Source organism: Xenopus laevis, chromosome 5L (assembly GCF_017654675.1).
Source record: "Xenopus laevis strain J_2021 chromosome 5L, Xenopus_laevis_v10.1, whole genome shotgun sequence".
NCBI classification, from domain to species: Eukaryota; Metazoa; Chordata; class Amphibia; order Anura; family Pipidae; genus Xenopus; species Xenopus laevis.
This window is the reverse complement of record NC_054379.1, coordinates 13004557-13031406: the sequence shown is the minus strand read 5'-3', so window position 1 is coordinate 13031406 and position 26850 is coordinate 13004557. Positions and strand designations below refer to the sequence as shown.

Sequence of the window (26850 nt, the reverse complement as noted above, 5' to 3'; positions counted from 1 at the left end):
TCAGTGTAATGTCCATATATCCTGAGTGTCTGTCAGTGTAATGTCCATATATCCTGAGTGTCTGTCAGTGTAATGTCCATATATCCTGAGTGTCTGTGTCAGTGTAATGTCCATATATCCTGAGTGTCTGTGTCAGTGTAATGTCCATATATCCTGAGTGTCTGTGTCAGTGTAATGTCCATATATCCTGAGTGTCTGTGTCAGTGTAATGTCCATATATCCTGAGTGTCTGTGTCAGTGTAATGTCCATATATCCTGAGTGTCTGTCAGTGTAATGTCCATATATCCTGAGTGTCTGTCAGTGTAATGTCCATATATCCTGAGTGTCTGTCAGTGTAATGTCCATATATCCTGAGTGTCTGTTTAATGTCCATATATCCTGAGTGTCTGTCAGTGTAATGTCCATATATCCTGAGTGTCTGTGTCAGTGTAATGTCCATATATCCCGAGTGTCTGTCAGTGTATGTCCATATATCCCGAGTGTCTGTCAGTGTAATGTCCATATATCCTGAGTGTCTGTCAGTGTAATGTCCATATATCCGAGTGTCTGTGTCAGTGTAATGTCCATATATCCCGAGTGTCTGTCAGTGTAATGTCCATATATCCTGAGTGTCTGTCAGTGTAATGTCCATATATCCTGAGTGTCTGTGTCAGTGTAATGTCCATATATCCTGAGTGTCTGTGTCAGTGTAATGTCCATATATCCCGAGTGTCTGTCAGTGTAATGTCCATATATCCTGAGTGTCTGTCAGTGTAATGTCCATATATCCTGAGTGTCTGTGTCAGTGTAATGTCCATATATCCTGAGTGTCTGTCAGTGTAATGTCCATATATCCTGAGTGTCTGTTTCAGTGTAATTAATGTCCATATATCCTGAGTGTCTGTCAGTGTAATGTCCATATATCCTGAGTGTCTGTGTCAGTGTAATGTCCATATATCCTGAGTGTCTGTCAGTGTAATGTCCATATATCCTGAGTGTCTGTTTCAGTGTAATTAATGTCCATATATCCCGAGTGTCTGTCAGTGTAATGTCCATATATCCTGAGTGTCTGTCAGTGTAATGTCCATATATCCTGAGTGTCTTTGTCAGTGTAATGTCCATATATCCTGAGTGTCTGTCAGTGTAATGTCCATATATCCTGAGTGTCTGTTTCAGTGTAATTAATGTCCATATATCCTGAGTGTCTGTCAGTGTAATGTCCATATATCCTGAGTGTCTGTGTCAGTGTAATGTCCATATATCCTGAGTGTCTGTCAGTGTAATGTCCATATATCCTGAGTGTCTGTTTCAGTGTAATTAATGTCCATATATCCCGAGTGTCTGTCAGTGTAATGTCCATATATCCTGAGTGTCTGTCAGTGTAATGTCCATATATCCTGAGTGTCTTTGTCAGTGTAATGTCCATATATCCTGAGTGTCTGTCAGTGTAATGTCCATATATCCTGAGTGTCTGTCAGTGTAATGTCCATATATCCTGAGTGTCTGTCAGTGTAATGTCCATATATCCTGAGTGTCTGTGTCAGTGTAATGTCCATATATCCTGAGTGTCTGTCAGTGTAATGTCCATATATCCTGAGTGTCTGTCAGTGTAATGTCCATATATCCTGAGTGTCTGTCAGTGTAATGTCCATATATCCCGAGTGTCTGTGTCAGTGTAATGTCCATATATCCTGAGTGTCTGTGTCAGTGTAATGTCCATATATCCTGAGTGTCTGTGTCAGTGTAATGTCCATATATCCTGAGTGTCTGTGTCAGTGTAATGTCCATATATCCTGAGTGTCTGTGTCAGTGTAATGTCCATATATCCTGAGTGTCTGTGTCAGTGTAATGTCCATATATCCTGAGTGTCTGTGTCAGTGTAATGTCCATATATCCTGAGTGTCTGTGTCAGTGTAATGTCCATATATCCTGAGTGTCTGTGTAATGTCCATATATCCTGAGTGTCTGTCAGTGTAATGTCCATATATCCTGAGTGTCTTTGTCAGTGTAATGTCCATATATCCTGAGTGTCTGTCAGTGTAATGTCCATATATCCTGAGTGTCTGTCAGTGTAATGTCCATATATCCTGAGTGTCTGTCAGTGTAATGTCCATATATCCCGAGTGTCTGTGTCAGTGTAATGTCCATATATCCTGAGTGTCTGTCAGTGTAATGTCCATATATCCTGAGTGTCTGTGTAATGTCCATATATCCTGAGTGTCTGTGTAATGTCCATATATCCTGAGTGTCTGTGTCAGTGTAATGTCCATATATCCTGAGTGTCTGTGTCAGTGTAATGTCCATATATCCTGAGTGTCTGTGTCAGTGTAATGTCCATATATCCTGAGTGTCTGTCAGTGTAATGTCCATATATCCTGAGTGTCTTTGTCAGTGTAATGTCCATATATCCTGAGTGTCTGTCAGTGTAATGTCCATATATCCTGAGTGTCTGTCAGTGTAATGTCCATATATCCTGAGTGTCTGTCAGTGTAATGTCCATATATCCCGAGTGTCTGTGTCAGTGTAATGTCCATATATCCTGAGTGTCTGTCAGTGTAATGTCCATATATCCTGAGTGTCTGTGTAATGTCCATATATCCTGAGTGTCTGTGTAATGTCCATATATCCTGAGTGTCTGTGTCAGTGTAATGTCCATATATCCTGAGTGTCTGTGTCAGTGTAATGTCCATATATCCTGAGTGTCTGTGTCAGTGTAATGTCCATATATCCTGAGTGTCTGTGTCAGTGTAATGTCCATATATCCTGAGTGTCTGTGTAATGTCCATATATCCTGAGTGTCTGTCAGTGTAATGTCCATATATCCTGAGTGTCTTTGTCAGTGTAATGTCCATATATCCTGAGTGTCTGTCAGTGTAATGTCCATATATCCTGAGTGTCTGTCAGTGTAATGTCCATATATCCTGAGTGTCTGTCAGTGTAATGTCCATATATCCTGAGTGTCTGTGTCAGTGTAATGTCCATATATCCTGAGTGTCTGTGTAATGTCCATATATCCTGAGTGTCTGTGTAATGTCCATATATCCTGAGTGTCTGTCAGTGTAATGTCCATATATCCTGAGTGTCTGTGTCAGTGTAATGTCCATATATCCTGAGTGTCTGTGTCAGTGTAATGTCCATATATCCTGAATTTCTGAGTAGAATGGGGACCTTGCAATGAAAAGGAATAAGGGAATGAATGGGATATAATAAACAGAGATGCCAATAAGAAGCAGGAGAATGCGCGACAGTGTCACAAAGCAAGGCTGCGGGTGCGGATGACGGCTCCGGGGCATAGTGGTGCTTCACTCTACCTGGTACCGCCGACATTGAGCTGGATGATCTCCCCGCTGCCAGGACTAAGGTGGCTGCATATTCCAGCCATGATTCCCAGTCTGGTGTCCCGCTGCGGGGCCGGTGAAGAGAAGCAGGATCTAGGCTGACTGTCCCACAGCGGTGCAGGGAAGGCTCCCCATTCCTCCAGCAGTCAGAAGGGGCCGCAACATAGGGACAGTGGGAAAGGGGGAGGCATCCTATCTGGGAGGTGGGATTAGCCAATCCCCGCGTCAATCCGGAATCGGCCTCCCCCGGCATGAGACATGGGCCGCGCCGTCACTATGGAAACCAGAGAACGGGGAACAGTGCTGGGAAGCAGGGACGTATCTAAAGTGGCCGAGAAAACTACAATTCCCAGAATGCCTCTCCCCGCAAAGCAGCTGTTTGGTTTCATGGTGTTCAGCTGGGCTTGTGGGTGAATGTGCACAAATGACAAGTAACGTGCTCTGAAAGTCTCTTCTAGCCAATAATGTGCTGTGTCTGGCCTCCTCTCTTTTTAATCTTTCCTAGGGTGGGATTGGGATAGTGTTTCTCACACTATCCCGCCCCTTTCTGACGTTATCAGGACGTGAAGTTAGAGTTGTCAATGGGCCAGTGAGGTTTGGTTGCGCGTTAGTGGCACATTAATGCCTCCTCGTCGGTTTATAGGAGGCTCTATTATGAGCATTTTATTCTCTATGTAAATTGGGAAACATTTCGTTGACTATTCAGACACCGGGGGGCGGTTTCATGTCGATATTCGTCATGGGAGTAACAGGCCTCAGGGCCCTATCCTAGTCTCACACCCACACTGGGGGTCCTTCCAGCAGGAGCCAATGAAGCTGCCTGTATGTTATTGGGGTGTGGAAAGATCCCGCACAGACACTGGGACACCCTACAATCTCCAAGTGCCCTGACTGGAATTGATCCTGGGTCCCCAGCAGTTTTTGAATGGATTCTGGGTGGTTCTATCTAATAATGGGCGTGGCAATGTCAGATCAAGGCGTGGCCAGCTATGCACAAACCATTGCTTTTTCTTTAAGCTGGCCATAGATGCAAAGATCCGATCGTACGAATCATCGTACGATCTGACTTTCCCATCTCCGGACCTGCCACTAACCATTCAGATCAAAGTCTTACCAGTCAGATTAGTTAAAGAACAGATCAGCAATGTTCTGCCCCTGACAGCAATCGTACGATAGTTATGTCCAACCAAAGCTAGTGACAGTCTCCCACTGAAAATCGTATGATCGGCAATACACGCAGAGATATTATCGGCAGCCGACAGAAATTTTCTAACCTGTCCGATCGACCAAACGACCGATCTCCGCAGGACGAAAAATGTCGGGACTCTCCACACACGGTTTCAAAATCGTACGAATCCTCGATTCGTACGATCAGATCTTTGCGTCTATGGCCAGCTTAAGTGCCCCATTCTGTTTGTTGGCAGGGTCTCCCACCAAGGGGGAGGGGCAAGGATACCAATAGGCTTATAAGTGGAGCCCATTGATGGGGAGGGCCGGCATCGGACTGAGAAAAAAAATACAGGCCTTCCTATATATTTATCTTTATTCCCTATTAATAACATTGGGATCACTGACCTTCCTATATATTTATCTTTATTCCCTATTAATAACATTGGGATCACTGACCTTCCTATATATTTATCTTTATTCCCTATTAATAACATCAGGATCACTGACCTTCCTATATATTTATCTTTATTCCCTATTAATAACATTGGGATCACTGACCTTCCTATATATTTATCTTTATTCCCTATTAATAACATTGGGATCACTGACCTTCCTATATATTTATCTTTATTCCCTATTAATAACATTGGGATCACTGGCCTTCCTATATATTTATCTTTATTCCCTATTAATAACCTTGGGGATCACTGACCTTCCTATATATTTATCTTTATTCCCTATTAATAACCTTGGGGATCACTGACCTTCCTATATATTTATCTTTATTCCCTATTAATAACATTGGGATCACTGACCTTCCTATATATTTATCTTTATTCCCTATTAATAACATTGGGATCACTGACCTTCCTATATATTTATCTTTATTCCCTATTGATAACATTGGGATCACTGACCTTCCTATATATTTATCTTTATTCCCTATTAATAACATTGGGATCACTGACCTTCCTATATATTTATCTTTATTCCCTATTAATAACATTGGGATCACTGACCTTCCCTATATATTTATCTTTATTCCCTATTAATAACATTGGGATCACTGACCTTCCTATATATTTATCTTTATTCCCTATTAATAACATTGGGATCACTGACCTTCCTATATATTGATCTTTATTCCCTATTAATAACATTGGGATCACTGACCTTCCTATATATTTATCTTTATTCCCTATTAATAACATTGGGATCAACCATCATTTTTACTGGCCAGGCCTGTAATATACCGACCAGGTGGCAACCCTACTCCACACCCCTGTTTCCCTTATTCTCTTTGCACCCGTGATCGGGGCCCGGGGGAAAGGCCTAAGGCAGAGTTTTAGCAGGTCAGGGGGGGCCACAAGGTTTTTTCCTGTTGTCCCACCAGCCTACTAAATGGGTAGAATGGGGAGCCATAATTACTGATGGAGACTCTCTTCGGCCGAATCCTTCTCAAAACATTTGGCCGAATGCCGAACTAAATCCTAATTTGCATATGCAAATTAGGGGTGGGAAGGGGAAACATTTTTTACTTCCTTATTTTGTGACAAAAAGTCACGCGATTTCCCTCCCCGCCCCTAATTTGCATATGCAAATTCGGTTCGACCAGGCAGAAGAGTTCGGACGAATCCTGAACTGAATCCTGGATTCAGTGCATCCCTACCTGAAAGATATTGGGTACAAGGAGCAACGGTGTTTCGGTGCTCTCAGGGGCGCTTGGCCAATGAGGCAGCCTGAGGCGAGCGCCAGATACATTTCCAGGGGCGGCAAAAAGCCGCTCCTGTACTATTAAGAGCTGAATTTCGGAAATACGGCTTTTTCGGAATTTTCGGAAATACGGCTTTACTATTGTGCACATTTTTCCGTGAAGCAAAACGGGACAGATTTGCCCGTCACCAGGGGCATAACTACAGAGGGGGGCCCAGGATGTATAGAGGCCCCATAAGGCCCAAATACATTTTCAATAAATATTGGTTAAACAGGTCAACCTCTAGACATTTTGGTGGGCAGCAGATTTTTTTGCCACAAAATTGTCTGAATTTAAGGAAAGTCACCGGAAAATGTGAGACAGAACACTGGGACAGAACACTGGGGTACAGAGCCCAAAATCTGTTAACATAAGTCAGTCCCATTGCATGCTGGTTATTGTAGTCTTACATTAAACTTGACAGTCTGCAAATTAATACACAAAAACTACATTACCCAACGTACATTGGGAGACACAGGCTTGGCACATTAGGGCAATAATTTTTTTTTTCTGGTTTTCAAAGTGCAAACCAGCCAAAAGTAGCCCAAATCCGTACCTTGGCTAGTTTGTACTTTCAAAACCCGCCTGGGCTTTAAATTAGTAGCCCAATTTGGCTGGAAAACCGCCAACCTGGCATACGGAATCCATTGGTGCAGAGATATATACCCCATGGTATACAGTGACGTGACTTCCAGGATCTCTACGGGGGCCGTGAGGTCAAAACCACCATTTTGTCTTCTGGTTGAACTTAACTTGTGCCAGCTGATTTACGTTTTACTGCAGAATTATAAAGCAGACCAACTGCAATGCAGGATTAGTGTCTGGGATAATAAGCATGTTGCGGTTGGAGCACTGTAGTAGTGCAGTGACCATAAATGACCAGGAGATGTCAGTAGCTGAACACAATTGACCAATGAAGCATAATAGTATCTTTAGAGAGCCAACATATTGCGCAGTGCTGAGTTTCTACATAAGCCGAACCCTCAAGCACAAGTAAAATTCTGCATATGATACCCCACAGCACATACATACAGGGGCAGATATATCAAGCGTCAAATTGAAAATTCAAATTTTCGAACTTTGTTTATGGTCAAAACTGTCAAAGTCGACTAGGGAGTTATACAAATTCGATTCGAGTATTTTTAAAAATGAGATTTTTGAGATTTATCATACTCTGGCCCTTTAAGAATTCTAATTTGACTATTCGCCACCCAAAACCTGCCGAACTAATGTTTAAGTCAATGGGAGAGGTTCAGGGATCAATTTAGAGATGTTTGCAGCCTTCCTGACATTCAGGTTTTTGGGCTGAACCACACGATGCCTCTTCTTCAGATCCGACATGCTGAGAGGAATCGCATGCGCGAAGATGGATGCGGCGAATATATGGTAAGTAATAGAAATGTTGGACCTTGTCGCTGTGTGCATACAACACGAATGACGGATGAAGAGACAACATGCAGCGGATGTCGGATGCACTCAGTGACAAGGTCCAATCATTTCTATTACTTACCTTATATTATTATTTACCTTATAACCGTGGAACTCAGCCCTTTTTCGGAGAAAAAACTTGAATCGAGTTTGATCAAATTCGATTCGATTCAAATTTTGGGGTTGTTTCAATTTGTCCGATTTTGAAATATTTGATTTAACAATAATTTTACCCCGTGTTGTACAGAGTGGTACTGTGTGTATATCTAATGCTAAGCAGTCCCTATTAGAGTCCTACGTGGGTCCATTTTTTGGAACCCGAACTCGCATTCTTACTCGCTTGGACCTGCTACCCGACCCGCAAGTACCTTATCCGTATCCCGGACCCACAACCCGCTGACCATGAAGAATCAGGAAGTGCTGTCATTGTAAACCGGAAGTGACATCATCGGAAGTAGACATGATCAGAAAAAAGGAGTAAAAATCGCTATTGACAAGACCCGCGGCGCGACCTGCAGAACCGCTGACCCACGTCTATCACCGCACCCGATGCAGGACTCTAGTCCATATATCTGCTCGGGAAATGAAAGCAAAGCAGTAGGGTGAATGGAATCAGAGCAGGCAGTAACGCATGGTTTATACTGGATATAACACATTCAGTAAACTGTTTCAGTTGAACTTTTTCATAAACTGCTCAGTGGGTAGCAGTTGTCCTCTCAGTGCTGGGGTCCCGGGTTCAGTTCCAGCCACTGTATGTTCCTGGTAAAAAAAAAACCTCAGAATTACTGGAAGGTTGTCTTCATTTTAATTACCTTGTACTTGATCCCAACTGAGAAAGTGGTGAGGAAACAATACTATTGAGTTTTTTTAGCAGACTCAAGATGTGAAGTTACATATTACGGAAAGACCCCTTATTCGTAAAACCACAGGTCTCAAGCATTCTGGATAAAAGGTCCCATACCTGTATAATATACATGTTAATAATAATAATAATATTTGTAAAGAGTGTGTTGTTTGTACAAAAGGCCACCAGAGGGTGCTCCTTGTCAAAAAGAAAATGACAGCCCGAGAGGTCCCCGGCTAAATACATGCATTGCATCATGGTCCCTGATCTGAGAGATTCTATTGGGCAGCTCATACCCATATGACAGATTCTTAATGATGCTGGCCACATACATGCACCAATTTGAATTCAGTCTGGTTAGTTTTGTATGATGTGTCCCTAACTACAACTTCTGTTGATTGTGCATAAAGGACGCCTGGTAAACTGATGGGCCAAACATAAATAAAGGGCGAGTAAAGGGAGTGGGATTAAATGCCCTTGGGTCACCCTAAGAGGGCCTGAATAGAAAGATGAGTAATAAAAGCAATAACAATACATTTGTAGCCTTACAGAGCATTTGTTTTTTCAATGGGGTCAGTGACCCCCATTTGAAAGCTGAAAAGATTAAGAAGAAGGCAAATAATTAAAAGGACTAGAAACAATAAATAAGACCAATGGAAAAGTTGCTTGGAATTAGCCATTCTATATCGTACTAAAAGTTAACTGAAAGGCGAACCTCCCCTTTAATAGAAGTTGCTGTTGCAAAAAACTTTATAGCCAATAAAATGTGCAATGAATGTATATTGGAAAGTTGCCTTGAATGATATTTTTGTTAAGCAAAAACTTTTTTTGGGGGGGGTGAATTTTCCCTTTAATTCTGCATTTTACAGAAAAATAAATGGTGCAGCGTTTTTTTTCTAGATGCACTCTATATAGGTAATGTCACTCACCCTGCAGTCTACAACCTTCCCCCCTCATATTGGTCCTCCCTCATCCCTCTCACTTTGGCTTGATGACTTTTAATTGCACATTAAGTAACACTCCTGTAGGGGGCACCAAAGGGCTGCATTAGAGAGGCAGGGGGACCGGGTCTTTGCTGCTTTACACTTTTTCTATGGGGATCGGGGTGCCCTAATAGGATTGCTGAGGAGCCCAATGCCTTCTAGCGATGCCTCAGTGTGGATCATTGGTTGCAGCATCATGATTTGTGCTTCCTGATTGGTAGACTTATTTTTGCATATTTTGTAATTCCCTGAATTGGTCAACGAAAGGGGTGGGGTCAAATTTATCAAAGGTGAAGGTGAATTTTCCATTAAAAAAAATTAAAATTAAAATTTTGTTCGATTCAAATTTGAAAAAAATTCTAATATAGAGATTTATCATGTACTGTCTTTATAAAAATTCGACTTCAACCATTCGCCATCTAAAACCTGCCGAATTGCTGTTTTAGCCTATGGGGGACCTCCTAGAACCAATTTGGAGTCAATTGGTGGACTTTGAAAAAAATCAACGTTTTTTTGGGAAAAAACTTGGAATCAAATTCGATATTCCTTCGATTCGTATGATTCGAAAACGGACGTATTAGATCGAAAGCAGACCTATTCGACAAAAAAAAAAAAAAAATACTACAAAAACCCATTGGCCCAAGTATATCAGTATTTCGACCTCGATCCTATAGCCATTATAGGCCTTTCACACCCCAATCCTCCCATGTAACTCCCTCAATGTATGCTCAATCTCCTGTATAACCCCCCAGGACATGTCCCAATCTCACAAACAACTCCCCCCAGTGGATATCCAATCCTCCCCCCCAAGCAACTCTGCCAATAAATGTCCCAATCACCCAGATACATTTAGCCAACTAATGTTCGCTAATTCTACTAACACTTAACGCTAAAAAAAACTCTCCCACTGAATGTTCAAGTCCCCCTAAGTAGTTCTGCCAGTGAATATCTTAATGCATCAAAAGATCTTTGAGTTCCTCTACACTCCTCCACCCCCATACAACTCCCTCAGTGAATGTCCATTCTCCCCAAACAACTCCGCCAACTAATATCCCAATACTCCTAAGTAACTCCCCCAACGAATGTTCTAATCCTTTTAAACAATTCCCCTGATAAATGTCCTGGTCCCCTTAAGCAACTCCCCAATGAATGTCCCAATGCCCCAAGCAAGAACGACAATGAATATCTCAATCCCTCCAAGCAACTCCCCCAGTGAATGTCCTAGTCCCTTCAAGCAACTCCCCCAATGAAGATCCCATTTCTCACATCAGCTCTCGTAATGAATGTCCTAATTTTCCCAAACAATACGACCAATGAATATCCCAATCGATCTAAGCAATTCCCCCAGTGAATGACCTAGTCCCTTCAAGCAACTTCCCTAATTAATGTCCTATTTCTCCTAAATAACACCACCAATGAATATCCTAATCCCTCCAAGCAATTCCATCAGTGAATGTCCTAATCCCGTCAAGTAACTCCTCAAATAAAGGTCCCATTCCCCACAAGCAGCTCTCGTAATGAATGTCCTAATTCTCCCAAGTAACACCACCAAATAATATCCCAATCCCTCCAAGCAACTCAGCCAGTGAATGTCCTAATCCCTTTAAGCAACTTCCCTAATGAATGTCCTAATTCTCCCAAGTAACACCACCAATGAATATCCCAATCCCTCCAAGCAACTCCGCCAGTGAATGTCCTAATCCCTTTAAGAAACTTCCCTAATGAATGTCCTAATTCTCCCAAGTAACACCACCAATGAATATCCCAATCCCTCCAAGCAACTCCACCAGTGAATGTCCTAGTCCCTTCTAGCAACTCCTCAAATGAAGGTCCCATTCCCCACAAGCAGCTCGCGTAATGAATATCCTAATTCTCCCAAACAATACCACCAATGAATATCCCAATCCCTCCAAGCAATTCCACCAGTGAATGTCCTTATCCCTTCAAGCAACTCCCCTAATGAATGTCCTAATTCTCCCAAGTAACACCACCAAAGAATATCCCAATCCCTTCAAGCAACTCCACCAGAGAAATGTCCTAATCCCTCCAAGCAACTCCCCTAATGAATGTCCTAATTCTCCCATATAACACAACTAATGAATATCCCAATCCCTCCAAGCAACTTAGTGAATGACCTAGTCCCTTCAAGCAACTTCTCAAATGAAGGACCCATTCCCCACAAGCAACTCCCCTCATGAATGTCCAATGCTCCCAAGCAACACCACAAACTAGAATCCCAATTCCCACAAGCATCTCCTACTTTAAATGTCCCAGTTCCCTCAAGCAACCAGGGCCGGATTTACATAGTGGGCGCCCCTAGGCCCACTGTCTTCGTCGCCCCTGTCCCCTCCAGCGGGACAGGAGCAATGGGGATTGGCGCATGGGAAATCTAGAAAATGATTGTATCTCCAGCGTATTCCCAGTGTTTTTGAACCAATGTGGGTTTGGTTGGGCAGCATGCCGCCCCCCTAAAATCCTGCCGCCCTACGCCCGGGCCTAGGTGGCCTTTCCACAAATCCGGGCCTGCAAGCAACTCACCATTGCATGCCCCAATCCACCCAATACAATTCCCTCACTGAATGCCCCAGCTCTCCATGTAATTCCTGCAATAAATATGCAAAATCTTCCCATTTATCATGTTTTATCTTAGATCTTGGGTTTAGTCATTGTTTGTTATTTGCAGTGTGCACAAGGAATGTTGGGTGAAAAATATAGGCGATGTAGAAAACAAGGCATCACTACCAATGAAGCTTCTATAGAGATCATTATTATTATTAATAATACCAAGTTATTAAAATGTCCCAGCAAATTTGGTATCAATGGACGTTATCGTTGATGGACAAATAACATACAAATACTGACCATTACAGAAGGTAAAGGGCCCCCTCCTCATTAGAGCTTACAACCTCCATAGGCTAACCACTTGAGACTTGGATAGAGACTATAAAAGCATGTGTGTATGCACGGTATGTTAGTTTTTATCACAGTTGCTGGTAAAGAAGTCAGGCTTCATGTAAATTCATGAGAATTATGTTCTGTGCACAACGTGGATCATTCTAGAACCCCGTCAGGCAGTTGGTTCAGGCACTGGCTACGCCGTTAATGTATCACAGCAAATAAGAAATTAATTTTCAGTAGTTTTAATCACTGCTCTGAAAAGTGAACAATCTCAATTTATTTTTGCATTCAATGTTTTTTCTGAATGATCTCAATTTATTTTTGCATTCAATGTTTTTCATTATCCCTGTCATTCTATGCTAATTGCTTGATAGGGATTCATTTTTCTTTCCGGTGTATTTTAATGAGGCCACGAAGAGTTCAGCACAGACATTTGTTAGTGTAGCTTTGAATAATATAAATACTCTGCTGTGAAAAATGATGGAATTTCCAAAGTTTTTTTTTGAAGGTGGGACAGTGCCAAAGAAGAAGCCTCTAGGACACAGGTTCCCAATCCCTGGCCTTCCTGTAGGACCCAAAGCAATGGATGACGTTCCTAGGCTTATTAGACTGAGATCCTGGGAAAATTCTTCTATATTGCTCTTTATACATATGAAACTACAGTAAGAATGCTCAGTTTGCATAACGATAGCACATTAGTCTTCACTCCATTATGATATTAAAATTATTAAATATATTAAAATTATAATTGGCCATGACCCATGATATTGCTTGCGCAAAATTACCCTCATTCTTCTTGGTCTACCCAATCTATTGGATCCGTTATCTGAAACCCTTTTATCTAGAAAGCTTCTAATTACAGAAAGGTGGTCTTATATAGACTTCATTTAATCAAATAATTTAAAAAATGTAAAACATATTTCCTTTTTCTCTGAAATAACAAAATATTATTTTGTATTTGATCCCAACTAAGATACTGTATAATGAATCCTTATTGGTGGGAAAACAACCTTATTGGGCTTATTTAATGGTTACATTTTTCAGTAGACTTAACGTATTGAGATCCTATTTACAGAAAGACTCTTATCCAGAAAACCCCAGGTTCCGAGCATTCTGGATAACGGGTCCCATATTTTTACATTTCATCTCTCCCTGAATCAGTCGTACTCTGAATCATTCGTACTGGCTGAGAAGGAGCTTTAAAAAGGGGTTGGATGGTGTTTAGCAAGTGAGGGAATACGGGGTTATAGAAGGTAGCTCATCATAGTACAAGTTGATACAGGGACTGGTCCCATTGCCCCTCTGAGGCAAATTGGAGAGGCTTCAAATGTTTTTTTTTTGCCTTCCTCTGGCAGTTAGGCAGGTTATATACAGACTTAAGATTGAACTTGATGGATGTGTGTCCCTTTTCAACCTAACTTACTATGTTACTAAAATAGACAAAGCAGGAACTCTTACAAACACATACATGTTTAGCTCATTCTTCTCCTATTGGGTATTTAAAATGCTTTAAAGGGATACTGTCATGGGAAAAAACATTTTTTTCAAAATGAATCAGTTAATAGTGCTGCTCCAGCAGAATTTTGTGCTGAAATCCATTTCTCAAAAGAGCAAACAGATATTTTTATATTCAATTTTGAAATCTGACATGGGGCTAGACATATTGTCAATTTCCCAGCTGCCCCAAGTCATGTGACTTATGCTCTGATAAACTTCAATCACTCTTTACTGCTGTACTGCAAGTTGGACTGATTTCACAACCCTCCTTTCCCCCCCCCCCCCCAGCAGCCAAACAAAAGAACAATGGGAAGGTAACCAGATAGCAGCTCCCTAACACAAGATAACAGCTGCCTGGTAGATCTAAGAATAACACTCAATAGTAAAAACCCATGTCCCACTGAGACACATTCAGTTACATTGAGAAGGAAAAACAGCAGCCTGCCAGAAAGCATTTCTCTCCTAAAGTGCAGGCACAAGTCACATGACCAGGGACAGCTGGGAAATTGACAAAATGTCTAGCCCCATGTCAGATTTCAAAATTGAATATAAAAAAATCTGTTTGCTCTTTTTAGAAATGGATTTCAGTGCAGAATTCTGCTGGAGTAGCACTATTAACTGATGTGTTTTGAAAAAAAACATGTTTTCCGATGACAGTATCCCTTTAAATACAACAAAAGTTCTCAATTAAAAAAACAGAGGAATCATGGAATTTTGTAGAGCTTTGCATTTGTATTAATGGGCTTATTGCAAATCGAACGATCATTCCCGCCGTGAACAGAAAAAAGGCAGCCTTCACGTCTCCAGAACATGCTGTTACTCTACATAACTAAAGGCATATTCTCCAGTGATCTTTTGAAACAGTAAATCTTTTTTTTTCATACCTAAGGCTTTTCTGAATTATTTATATCAACTGTCAGAAGGCAGTTTTTTAACTGCACAGATTTAAAGTTAATATGTTGAATAAGACGTTTAAATCCCAGGGGAAAAAGTAGGATCAAAAGGTAGCCATGAACTTCTTACATCAGATGCCATGAAAACCTCAAATTGAAATGTACATCCAGGAACATTGGTAAGGAAATCCATTTTGAGAAAGGTTCCTGCATATAAGCCTTACCATGCATTGTACTATGGCACATGTACATCCACATGTGCAGTCAGCAATGTGCAATTTTGAGATCAATCTGCATTTTTTCCCCCACAATGCAGCATTTTTTTATCTCAGAATTTCAGCCTCAAGGGTTGATGCTATTGACTCATATCCTATGTGCTTACAGTTGTGTCTGACTCTCCACAATGAACTCAATTGCGATTGTGTCACACCGCAAATTGGGCAAAGTTGGACCAAAGTCTACATGGCGTCATTTCCGGTGTTTGCTGGTGTCGCTTCTGGTGTTCGGCATGCAAGTAACTTGTGCACCCTATTCTTTAAAGGAGAAGGAAACCCCCTGGGTGCAAAAATCCCTCCCCTGTGTTGCCCCCCCTCCCTCCTCCCCCCTGGCCTACCTGTCCCGCCGGGCAAATGCCCCTAACTTGTTACTCACCCCTCTGCGCAGGTCCAGTCCACGGAGTTCACAGACGCCATCTTCTCCCAAGCCGTCTTCTTCCTGCTTTGACCGGCGTTTTTGGCGCATGCGCAGTAGGAGCATTTCACCGGTACGGATCTACTGCGCATGCGCCAAAAGATGCAAAGTTTTCCAATTTCACTTTGTGACTTTTGGCGCATGCACAGTAGATCCTTACCGGTGAAATGCTCCTACTGCGCATGCGCCAAAAACGCAGGTCAAAGCAGGAAGAAGACGGCTTGGGAGAAGATGGCTCCTGTGAACTCCGCTGACTGGACCTGCGCAGAGGGGTAAGTAACAAGTTAGGGGCATTTGCCAGGCAGGACAGGTAGGCCAGGGGGGAGTGAGGGGGGGCGACACAGGGGAGGGTTTTTGCGCCCAGGGAATTTCCTTCTCCTTTAAGTGCAACTGGACTGCACCAATTTACTCAGCACTGAGGGAACACTGGAGCTCCCACCTGGTCTGTAGGTGGTGTTAGTAGCTCCAGGTTTCCCCTGCATCAATAGGAGCAGCAGTGCTCAATTCAGAATGGAAGGCAGGAAGAACTGAGCAATACCACACAAGTCCCTTTAATGAAATTGGTTTTACATGCAACTGACTGGGGGGAGGGGGAGTTTAGGGAGTTTCATCAAATGAGGAGAGGGAGTACCCTTTTAAATCTTTGTTTGTACAAATCCTGGTTGGTGTCCTGTCCTACTCAAAGGAAGTTCTCAAGCTGCTGCCTCTCAGCCCAAAAGCTGTCTGCAACGTATAGAACATAAACATGTGGTGGAAAATATTAGGGTTCATGTACGCATTCAGCTGAATCCTTCTTTCCAGCTCTGGCCAGGCTCTTGGATACAGCCGAAAAGGCTCAGATTTTGTGCATCCCTACATAAAACGTTCTTCTTTGTTGTTAGTTAGATTTTGTACATTTACCATGACCAACCTCAGCTATATACAGCATCAAACAAAAACATCAGATTATTGCATCATCAGAATGACCTCGTTTTTGAATGTCCAATACAAACAGTTGGTGCCAATAGTTTTATCATTGTACAGAACCCTTTAGATTGTGGGGCCCCACATAATAGTAGTGGTAAGTGATTAGATTTAGGTGCATTAGGCCAAAGTGGCGACAGTAGACTAAGCAGGCAGCTGTTGGGCAAGATAATGACAGTAGGCAAGCTGAGACACTCTAACAAGATGGTGACAAAAATATTCTAAATCAGTGTTTATGACCTTTTAGTTATTATTGAGACACAATGTAAGGCATGCTCATGTCACAACTGATACCCTCGAAGGGCCACAGGATGGACAGTTCTATTTAAATACAAGGTATACAGTCTGATTTAAATACAAGGCATCCACATTGTCTGTTTTTTTCCCTGACAACAGACAGCCCTAATAAGAGAATAGGTGTGCTTTACCTATATTTTGGCAATGGATATATTCTGCTTACCCATAAGACCATCCACTTATTCCCTCAATGAAATCAGGACCAATTTACAGTTCATTCACTGCCCTGGTTTCTGTTCTGCCTTGCAGAATAACCTATGCCTTTTATAGAATAACTGCTATTGAAAAGAGTGTATTTTCATTGTTTAACATATCCAGAAGGAAAGAAAAAAAAATAAGTTTTTAATGTATTCCCTTTAGAATAGTGTTAGACTTCAGACTGCTAGTGCCGATAGCACGATGCTTATTTATATTGCTGTCACATACTCTATTCCCTCTTATTTCCTACAGTGGAATTTCAGCATCAACAAGCGCTTTGGCACATACTGTTCTTGGCTACATTAGAGCTCTGTGTATTCTTACTTCTCTTCCAGGTTGCGTATCTTAAACTGCCAGCCGAAAACATATTGACAGGTGTCCACTTCCACAAAGCGGAAAAGAGAAAAATGTCCAGGTTTCGAGAATGTTGTCTTTATTCGCTGAAGGAGGAAGATAATGAAAGGAAATCAAATGCAGCACAACATATTCATGTAAGATATTCCTATATTTAGTCTTTGGGGCTCTTGATGTCATTCAAGTGAATTCTGCACATTCAGGGGCTTGTTTACTAAAACATGAATTACCGTATATACTCGAGTATAAGCTGAGTTTTTCAGCCCCCAAAATATGCTGAAAAACTCTACCTCGGCTTATACTCGGGTCAAGCGCAAAAACGGTCGCCGGCGCCTAAGAATAGTCGCTGGCATCCAAGAATAGTCTCCAAGAATATTCGCCGGCGTCCAAGAATGGTTGCCGGCATCCAAAAATGAGACGCCGGCACCTCCAATGGGAGCAGAAACCCTAAATTTTTTGATTGAAACTTACCAGAAGCTGCTGCATTTCTCACCCTAGGCTTATACTCGAGTCAATAAGCTTTCCCAGTTTTTGGAGGTAAAATTAGGTACCTCGGCTTATACTCGGGATGGCTTATACTCGAGTATATACGGTAATCTTAGTTTTTTATGAAAACAAAGTCAACCAAACTCCCTTCCACCAATTGAGCTCATTTATCAATAATTGTTCTTGAAAAAATCGAAACAATAAAACGTTGCGTCGAGAATGAGCATCAATTCATATCTCACGATTCGCTGTGTAAACTCAACTTTTTCGGATTATCGGACAGAACCCCCCCCCCCCGACTTTTTCCGATTATCCAGAGCAGATCACGATGTCAAGAAACAACAAGTTTGCGATGGCATATGTTTGGATTCTGATTTTTAACAGCTTTGGGATATGATAAGTCTCTAAAGAGTTTTCCCCCTAAAAATGTTGACCAGAAAAAAAGCATTCAAGTCTGCCTAGCGCAACTTTGTTAGAGGATTTTGCTCAGGCTAATTTGCATAGGGCGGAAAATTTAAACTTAAATGGAAGTCTGTATGTTACATGTTACATGTTGCAGCTAGTACATTACATTTCCACTGATAACTACACATGTCCAGGAAACGTTAATAAAGCCAATACAGTTGTATTAATGCCCTACACATGAGCCCACTTTAAAATAATGCTCTATATGTTAGAAAATGTATGGGGGAAACCTAGTACCCGAAAAAAAATGTTATGCCTTTTGCAGCCTATCACCCTGAAAAACTGAAAAGTCGCCAGCGTTTTATGGACTTAGAAGATTTTCCACTCAAAAATGATGATGTAAGTAACAGAAGATTGAGGAAGTCCTAAGCACTCCAATGCACTTTGCCTGGTCTGAGCTGGCGAAGGCAAGTCTGGTGAAAGAGGTAACGTTCCGTGAATTTGTGGAGTAACGTCCATTTGCCAGAGCGAAAAGTCGCCTGGTGTTAGAGTGTGAATCAGCTCTAGTGTAAGTCTCCTTCTCTAGCGAATTGTCGACTGCGCCCGTTAGTAAATCAGCGAAGTGGCCAAAAGTGGTAACACTAACGATTTGTCGCCAGCGTTAGTCACTTCGCCCTTTAGTAAATTTATCCCCAAGTCTATACCTAAATAAGAGATACCTCATATTCTGGCAGTGCCCTGCCACACAAATGTATTTCCAGCTTGAAGTGCAGTGGCAATTGCCCCTCCATAGACTTGTTTGGCCCCTGGCAGTGCATTCTTGGGTCTAACAATTGTGTGGTTAGAGAACCCTGTGAATTCACAGGCCATGTCTAGCAGCTTGCCCCAAGGCATCCTATAAGAACCAGTTAGTATAAGATTAGTGCATACATGTGGGAATTACAATTGCTTAGAACATGTTTAACATATCAGTATTTCCCAAACTGTAGGGCTGCCTGCCTGGGTGGCCTGGCGCAGTAGTGGGATCAGCCTGATGACCAAACAGAGTAAAATATGGGGAGAATGCCTATTTGCTCTCATAAATACACCTGAAAACCCAGCTTAAAGGTCAGCTGTGGTAAGATTTGGGGTAAAAAACAAATGTATGTCCTAGATATGGACGTCACTATGGCTGCTGCATCAATGTTTTTCTTTATGCTAGACCTTGGTATGAGCTAAAAGGAGCGCTGACCAAAAAGTTGGATTCCAGTGGGGGATTGAACCGAAAAGAAAAAGTCAGACAACCTGTGCAATATAGCCTATGGGTCAAATTCACTAAGCGCCGAACGCTAGCGTTACTTCGCTAGCGTTACTTCGCTAGCGTTACTTCGCTAGCGTTACTTCGCTAGCGTTTGGCATTTTCGTTACTGCACAAATTCACTAACGACTGCTGGCGTAGATTCGCTAGTGTTACTTCGCACCCTTACGCCTGGCGAATTTTCGCTACGGACGTAACTACGCAAATTCACTAACGCGCGCAGTGTACTGAACCCTACCTTTTACGCTAGACTTCCTTCGCCACCTCAGACCAGGCGAAGCGCAATAGAGTAGATAGGGATTGCTTCAAAAAAAGTCAACATTTTTTCTAAGTCCCAAAAAACGCTAGCGTGTTTTCTACATTATGGGTCATAGGCTGAAAAAGATCGAAAAAATTTTTGGGGCTCCCCTCCTTCCCCCCTACATTTCCTAACTCATGGCAACTTACCTAGACAGTGGGCACATGTGTAAGGCAAAATAAAATTTTTATTTGATGTTTTGAAGGTTTCCCAGGCATTTGTAGTGATTCTACATATTCCTCCATTGAAATTTTAATTTGGCGCCGTATGCAAATTAACCATCGCTAGCGTAACTTCGCTTCGCTTAGTGAATCAACTCTAGCGCAACCTTACGCTACCCCTGAGCACAACTTCGGATTTTAGTGAATTTGCGAAGCGCTGGCGAAACTACGCCTGGCGAAGTGCGGCGAAGTGCGGCAAAGTTACGCCTGGCGCAACTACGAATCTTAGTGAATTTGCCCCATATGTGTTGCATAAGGAGTATTGCATAATTCTGTTGGTGTTCCATAAGCCACATGTTCCATACCAATACAGTCTATTTCTTCTGTTGTCCAGTGCACAATTCTATTGATGTTCCATAACCTACAAGTCCTCAATATGGCTTTTTAGTGTCACTTTCTCTACTTCATCATTCAGCTGTCCTTGGCACAGGACTTACGGTGACTTGCCCCATGTGTAATGACACATATAAAGACACTTTATCAACTTGTCTATTTAAATAGATTGCTCAGTACAACTTGCGGTAACACGGGGAGAATTGATTGGTAGCAATAAACCTGTCACTGTGAGAGGAACCTTTCTGCTTGTTTAAGGCAGCGTGTGCACTCTCATAATTAATAGATCTTCATTTGCATTACTCCAATACATGGATCTGAAAATGGATAGAAATCACTAGAGAACATAAGGGTCATTTACTAATGCAGGTTCCGTGTGCAAAGTGCAATTTTAAACACAATTTGGCACTTTTTTTTTTACCAAGAATGCAACTCCCCCCCCCATGAATTCAAGCGTTATTGTTGCTGCAATAATAAATTGTGTTCATAAAAAGTGTGTCCTATACGTCAATGTCAAAATGGCGAGCTTTTGTCTGTGAATCGGCAGAAGGTTGTGGCTAATATATAGTGTTATATATAGATAGTGTTATTTATAGTGTATGGCAATAAGATAGTGTAAGGGTGTGATCCTTATGGCACAAATCTGGCGTGCCTGTTGACTCAATGCCCTAGGGAACTACCCTGAAAGTGGTGGTAGTTCTAGGGCAGTGGTCCACAACTAGTGACTCCTGAGAACATATTGCTCACCAACCCCTTGGATGTTGCTTTCAGTGGCCTCAAAGCAGGTGCTAATTTTTAATTCCAGCCTTGAAGGTAAGTTTTAATTGAATAACCAAGTGTAATGCCAAACAGAACCCCGTGTAGCTGCCGGTCCACATAGGGGCTAACAAATAGCCAATCAACGCCCTTATTTTGCAACCCCAGAGACTTTTTTCATGCTTGTGTTGATCCCCAACTCTTTTAACATTTGCATGTGACTCATGGGTAAAAAAAGTAGGAGACCCTGCTCTAGGGTATTGAAAAGCAACAATATATGATCTGAACAGCCTGGGGCATATTTGTTCTTGCATTTCTAAATGAGCCCTTATGTTTTTTATATTAATTTTCTTCTTTCGTGAATGTGCAGGAGATTTTTAGTAAAGTCCTTCATGGATCTGTTTTAGCAGACCTGCGCCTGACCTGGATTCGTGCTTCCATGATTTAACCTGGACCCATGCACCTGCATTACCCCTGAAGATTCTGCCTACCTAAAACTAGACAATCAAGAGGCTTCCTATGACCACCCCATCCCCTAGCGGAAATCTCTATAAATCAGAAGTAGTGGGTTGGGACAGACACTAAAAAACAACACTGATGGGCCAGTTTGCCATCGAGGGAATCTTTATAAAATGATATAGAGTTGTTATAATGCCCTACACATATACCCACTGTATAGTTTAGGTGCCATGTGTTATCAAATGTAGGGGGGAAGGAGGGTACCCCAAAAAATTTTTTTTATGTTTTTCAGCCTATCACCCTGTAAAAAGCAAAAGGCGCCAGCGTTTTTGGGACTTAGAAAAAATTTCAACTTTTTTTGGACCAAGTCCTATCTACTCTATTGCACTTCGTCTGGCCTGAGGTGGCGAAGGCAAGTCTGGCGATAGAGGTAATGTTCAGTAAAATCAAAAACTTGAAGTTGCGTAGTAATGCTATTTTGCCAGAGCGAGTATTTGCCTGGCGTTAGAGTGCAAAGTTGCGCCAGAGTCTATGTCCTTCACTTAGTAAATCGTGAAGTGCTGAACTGACGTCACGCTGGCAAATTTTTGGCAGCGTTAGCCACTTCGCCCTTTAGTAAATTTGCCCCCAGGGCTTTTTCAGGTCAAATCCCGGCGTCTTTCTGGGTATTCCATGGGTACCTGACCTAGTGCAGGATTATACAATTAGGATTAAATATATATAACTATTTTATTATCAACAATTTATTGTGCAGACAGAATTAGCAATTGGTCTTCATTTTTTTACACTTGATACAGGGTTGTTGTCCAAACATTTTTACCCAATAGGAAAACAGTTCTGTCCTTGGATTTTCTATCATTTCTACCTGCTGGTCCTGTAGGGGGCAGCATTGATGCACCAGGAGGTCGATGACGTGTTCTAGCACAGACTGGGCTGCTTTTTATGAATCATACAGTAACTGGGAAAAAATCTCCCTGTTTATACATTTAGTTTTTAAAAGGAATAAATACAGATCCCAGCTGTGTTTGAAGATACAAACTAGAGGTGACTAATTGTATTGAAAAGATTTGTCAACCAACAAAAACACTTTGAGAACTGGATGAATGAAAATCGCTCTCTTAGTTCTATGGTTATTTTTTATGGGACCCAGTGGAATCCCTGCTCTGTCTGCCATAATGGAAGACTTGAGTGACCTCTTTATCCTCACTATTATTACTGCACTGTGCACTCTATACACTTCTTTGTTTCCTTATTGGCTGGGTAATGTCAGATAATTGGATGAACTGTCATATGAGAGTAATTAACTGAAATAAGTTGAATTAATTAATTAATTAGTAATTGCATCCAGAGATGCTTCTTGCTACAGCAGCCACCAGCAAACTAAGGAGAGGGCTGACCATGTCAGCAATATATGGAGCTGGAATAGAATCAGTTTCAGCATCACTACCAGACCCTCAGACCCATGCCTGGCAGCCTCAGGATCCCATTAGATAACACTCAGACTTTTTGGCAGGAACCATTGAGCATTTTTGAGACTGTGGTTGATCCTAGAAGAGAGAAGGGTCTATATAAACTTTTTACTCTTTCTACCACAGCTTCCTCACACTTATCTGGGGTGGCCAATAGGTAAGTCACAGAGTCAGGCAGTGTATGGCAGCTCTAAGGGGCCATTTAGAAAAGCCAACCCTGTCTGATCATGGTCTAGCAATGTTGGAATGGTACTTCACTTAAGAACTTGCTGTTAGCTGTACAAACACTTTTCTTCTGTGGTTCAGCAAATATGGTAATATTGTGCCAGAATATCATATTCATGCTGGTGTCATGTATCACGCATCTATTAATCACAGAGAAATGCAAATTGTGTCATTGCACAAGGAACTCTTCAACCCATCCCTCTGCCTCTAATCTATCAGCCAAGGATTAATGAGATTTGTATTCTTCATATTCAGTGGAAAACGTCATTATGTCCTCACGGGCATTTCCATTCATTCCCTGGAACTGGTCTGCCATGTGGAAATAAGGAGTAATGGAATGCAATTTACACTGGGGGTTCATATCTATGTTGGTGTGTGTATGATCCCTATCAGTGGCTCAAGATGAGAATTCATATAATTCCAGTGTCCAGCAGTAGGACGGAAATCGGATTTGCCTGGCTCGGTTCTCATAAAGCTAAAGGCTTTATGAGAACCGAGTCAGGCAAATCCGGTTTCCGTCCTACTGCTGGACACTGGAATTATATAAATTTTATATCATTTATAATATGTAGACAACAGTGAGCAAATATAGACACAATTACATCCAAACATACTCCTGTGCTTCCACATGTTTTTGAATGTGTCCATTTTACTACTTCTCATGAATGAGGCTCAGCTGCACCTATTGATGCTGGGGAACCCTGGAGCCACCTCCACCCTTGACCTGGCAGTAGTTTCAGGGTTTCCACAGTGTTGGAACCAGACTTGATCCCGGGGAAGTAGATGCTTTGAATGCACCTTCTGGAAGTGATGCAACCCCCAAGCAACTTGCACCTGGCTTTTGGCAAAATGTAAGTGCAGTTGGATCCATTTTTATGCATCAGTTATACACAATTGCTGTTGATGCTAATCTCTTTTTTCATCCAAACTAACATGGATGGGGTTTGTGCAGTTAATGATGGGCAAGACACGAGAGAACATTCTGTCTATGGCCTTTGCCATAGGTACCTGCCTCTCTTTCACTGGGTCTCCAGTCTGTCCATGAGCACCTGAAATTAATTTCCTCTAATGGAGATGTCCAATTCAACAGCAACAGCAAGGTCCTCAGTAACTGCATTATGTTTTTCCATGGAGGAGAAATCTCAGCCACTTTCAAAGTGGTGGAGATTTCCTTGCAGAATAGAGAGCGACTGCTCTATCGTAAATCTTCCAGCAAATGTCACTTCTGGTTGCAGAGGATTGTGAGTTTGCCCGGCGACAAATCTCCTCTTTTTTGGGGCGACTAATCTCCCCAAATTGCCTTCCCGTCAGCTAGAATATAAATCACCGGCAGGATGGCACTCAGAGCTCTACATTTTCCGAAGTCGCATGAAGTTTCCTCGTGAGGAGAAGATGAAGCGCTCCGAGTGCCATCCCGCTGACGATTTTGATTCTAGCCGACGGGAAGGCAATTCAGGGAGATTAGTCGCCCCAAAGAAGAGGAGATTTGTCCCCGGGCGACTAATCTCCCCGAATCTGACCGTGCGTCTCTGCCCTGAGGGGAAATATATGGCAATTAAAAGCAGCGTTGGGAGCTTTATACGAATACATCTGGTTTGCTTAACATTGATTTTTATTAGAGCTGAAATGATCATGTCACATTAATGTGAATAATTCCTGTACAGCTCCATTGTCGAAAAGCCTGAGAAATGATACTGAGTCAGAACATTTATGTCCCTGTGAGTTTAGCACTCGGGCTCAAAGGCATTTGCTCTTCTGAAAGTGACAGATTAATTCCCGGTGATCGGCTCATCAGATAAATGCTCCCACCTGTTTTATCAAACGGAGCGGTTCTGTTTCCAGTTGCAACTGCTATTCCCACCCAGTAGTGACCCGCTAATGATTTCCAGTATATATTCCAGGATTAGTGTGCAGGGCTAAAGCGCAACGTCTCTTTCTCTCTGGGTAAAAAGAACTGCAGGCATCAGATTTATCTCTTATATTTACTGGATATGACTGTCATGCACTTTCAAAACAACATTTGTTGTAATAAATACCCTCCTGTGACCTATATTGGCTAACGGAAAGGGAAAGAGGATTTCTGTGGGATTCTTTCTGATGATAAATATGAACTGAATCACTTTCCCTGAGAATTGCTTCCCATTGCATAATTACTTGCTAATTGGATATGATGGTGGCAATATCACGGTATGGATATGCTCTGTAGCGCAATATCAGATGATCCTTATCCCGTCCTTATGATAATCTCACTGAGCATTTGGAGTAAATAATTGAAAGATATACTGGGCTACAAAGTTTTAGGGGCCCATTTACTAACATTCCAATTTCTATTTTTTTTCACGAATCGTACTTTTTCACAAAAAATGTGTATTTTTAAAAAAATTCTTTAAAGGAGAACTAAACCCTAAGAATGAATACGGCTAAAAATTACACATTTTATTTACTGATAGTGATGGGCGAAATTCGCGAAACTGCGAAAAATTCGTGAAACGTCTCGTTTTTTCGACGCGGCGAAAACATTTTTTTTTGACGCCGGCGAATTTTTTCGCGCGAATTCACGCCTGCCGAATAAATTCGCCCATCACTATTTACTGAACTTATTGCATGAGGCTAAAGTTTCAGCTTGTCAATAGCAGCAATGATCCAGGACTTTAAACTTGTCACAGGGGGTCACCATCTTGGAAAGTGTCTGTGACACTCACATGCTCAGTGGGCTCTGATTGGCTGTTGAGAAGCTAAGCTTAGGGCTCGTCACTAATTATCCAGCAGAAAATGAGCTTCCCTGGCTGTAATATAAACTGATGCTACAGGTTTGCTGATATTTAAATTCTGATGCTAATTGCACTGGTTTCTGTGCTGCCATGTAGTAATTATCTGTATTAATTACTAATCAGCCTTATATTGTGACATTTCTATTCTAAGGGGCTGATTTACTAAGGGTCGAAGTGAATTTTTGAAGTTAAAATTTTCGAATTCCAAACTATTTTTTGGGTACTTCGACCACTGAATAGGCCTAAATTCGACTTCGATTCGAAGTAAAAAAGTTCGACTTCGAAAATCGAAGTACTGTCTCTTTAAAAAAGTTCGACTTCGACACTACGCTGAATTGCTATGTTAGCCTATGGGGACCTCCTAGAACCTATAGCCAACATTTGGCTAAGTTTTTAGAAGTCGAAGTAAAATCGCTCGACCGATCGATTAAATCGTTCGAATCGTTTGATTCGAAGGATTTAATCGTACGATCAAACAATTTTACTTCGACCGAAAACGGCCAAATTAGATATAAAAAATACTTCGACTTCGAATGTCGAAGTATGCAATTCGATGTTCGAATTTCGACGTTTTTTCCACTTCGAAATTCGACCCTTGATATATCTGCCCCTATGTGTACTATATATTGTGAGTGGGTCCCTAAGCTCAGTAAGTGACAGCAGCACAGAGCATGTGCAGTGAATCAGCAGAAAAGAAGATGGGGAGCTACTGGGGCATCTTTGGAGACACAGATCTTTACTGCTAAAGGGCTGTGGTTGCCTTGGGCTGGTACAGAAGCACAAAACATCATGTACAACATTTATAGCTATTTCTTTAGTCAGGCTTTAGTTCTTCTTTAACAAC

At 41.8% G+C, this 26850-nt stretch overlaps 1 protein-coding gene across 1 annotated transcript in view; it reads right to left on the bottom strand.

The window, feature by feature from the left end:
• kctd3.L (potassium channel tetramerization domain containing 3 L homeolog) overlaps positions 1–3476 on the bottom strand; it is a 51902-nt gene extending 48426 nt beyond the window's left edge. Inside the window, 1 exon segment of the mRNA NM_001093957.1 lies at positions 3292–3476. Within this exon segment, the coding sequence (NP_001087426.1) occupies positions 3292–3362 (71 nt within the window). The 5' untranslated portion in view covers positions 3363–3476.
• Between the last annotated feature and the right edge of the window lie 23374 nt (positions 3477–26850).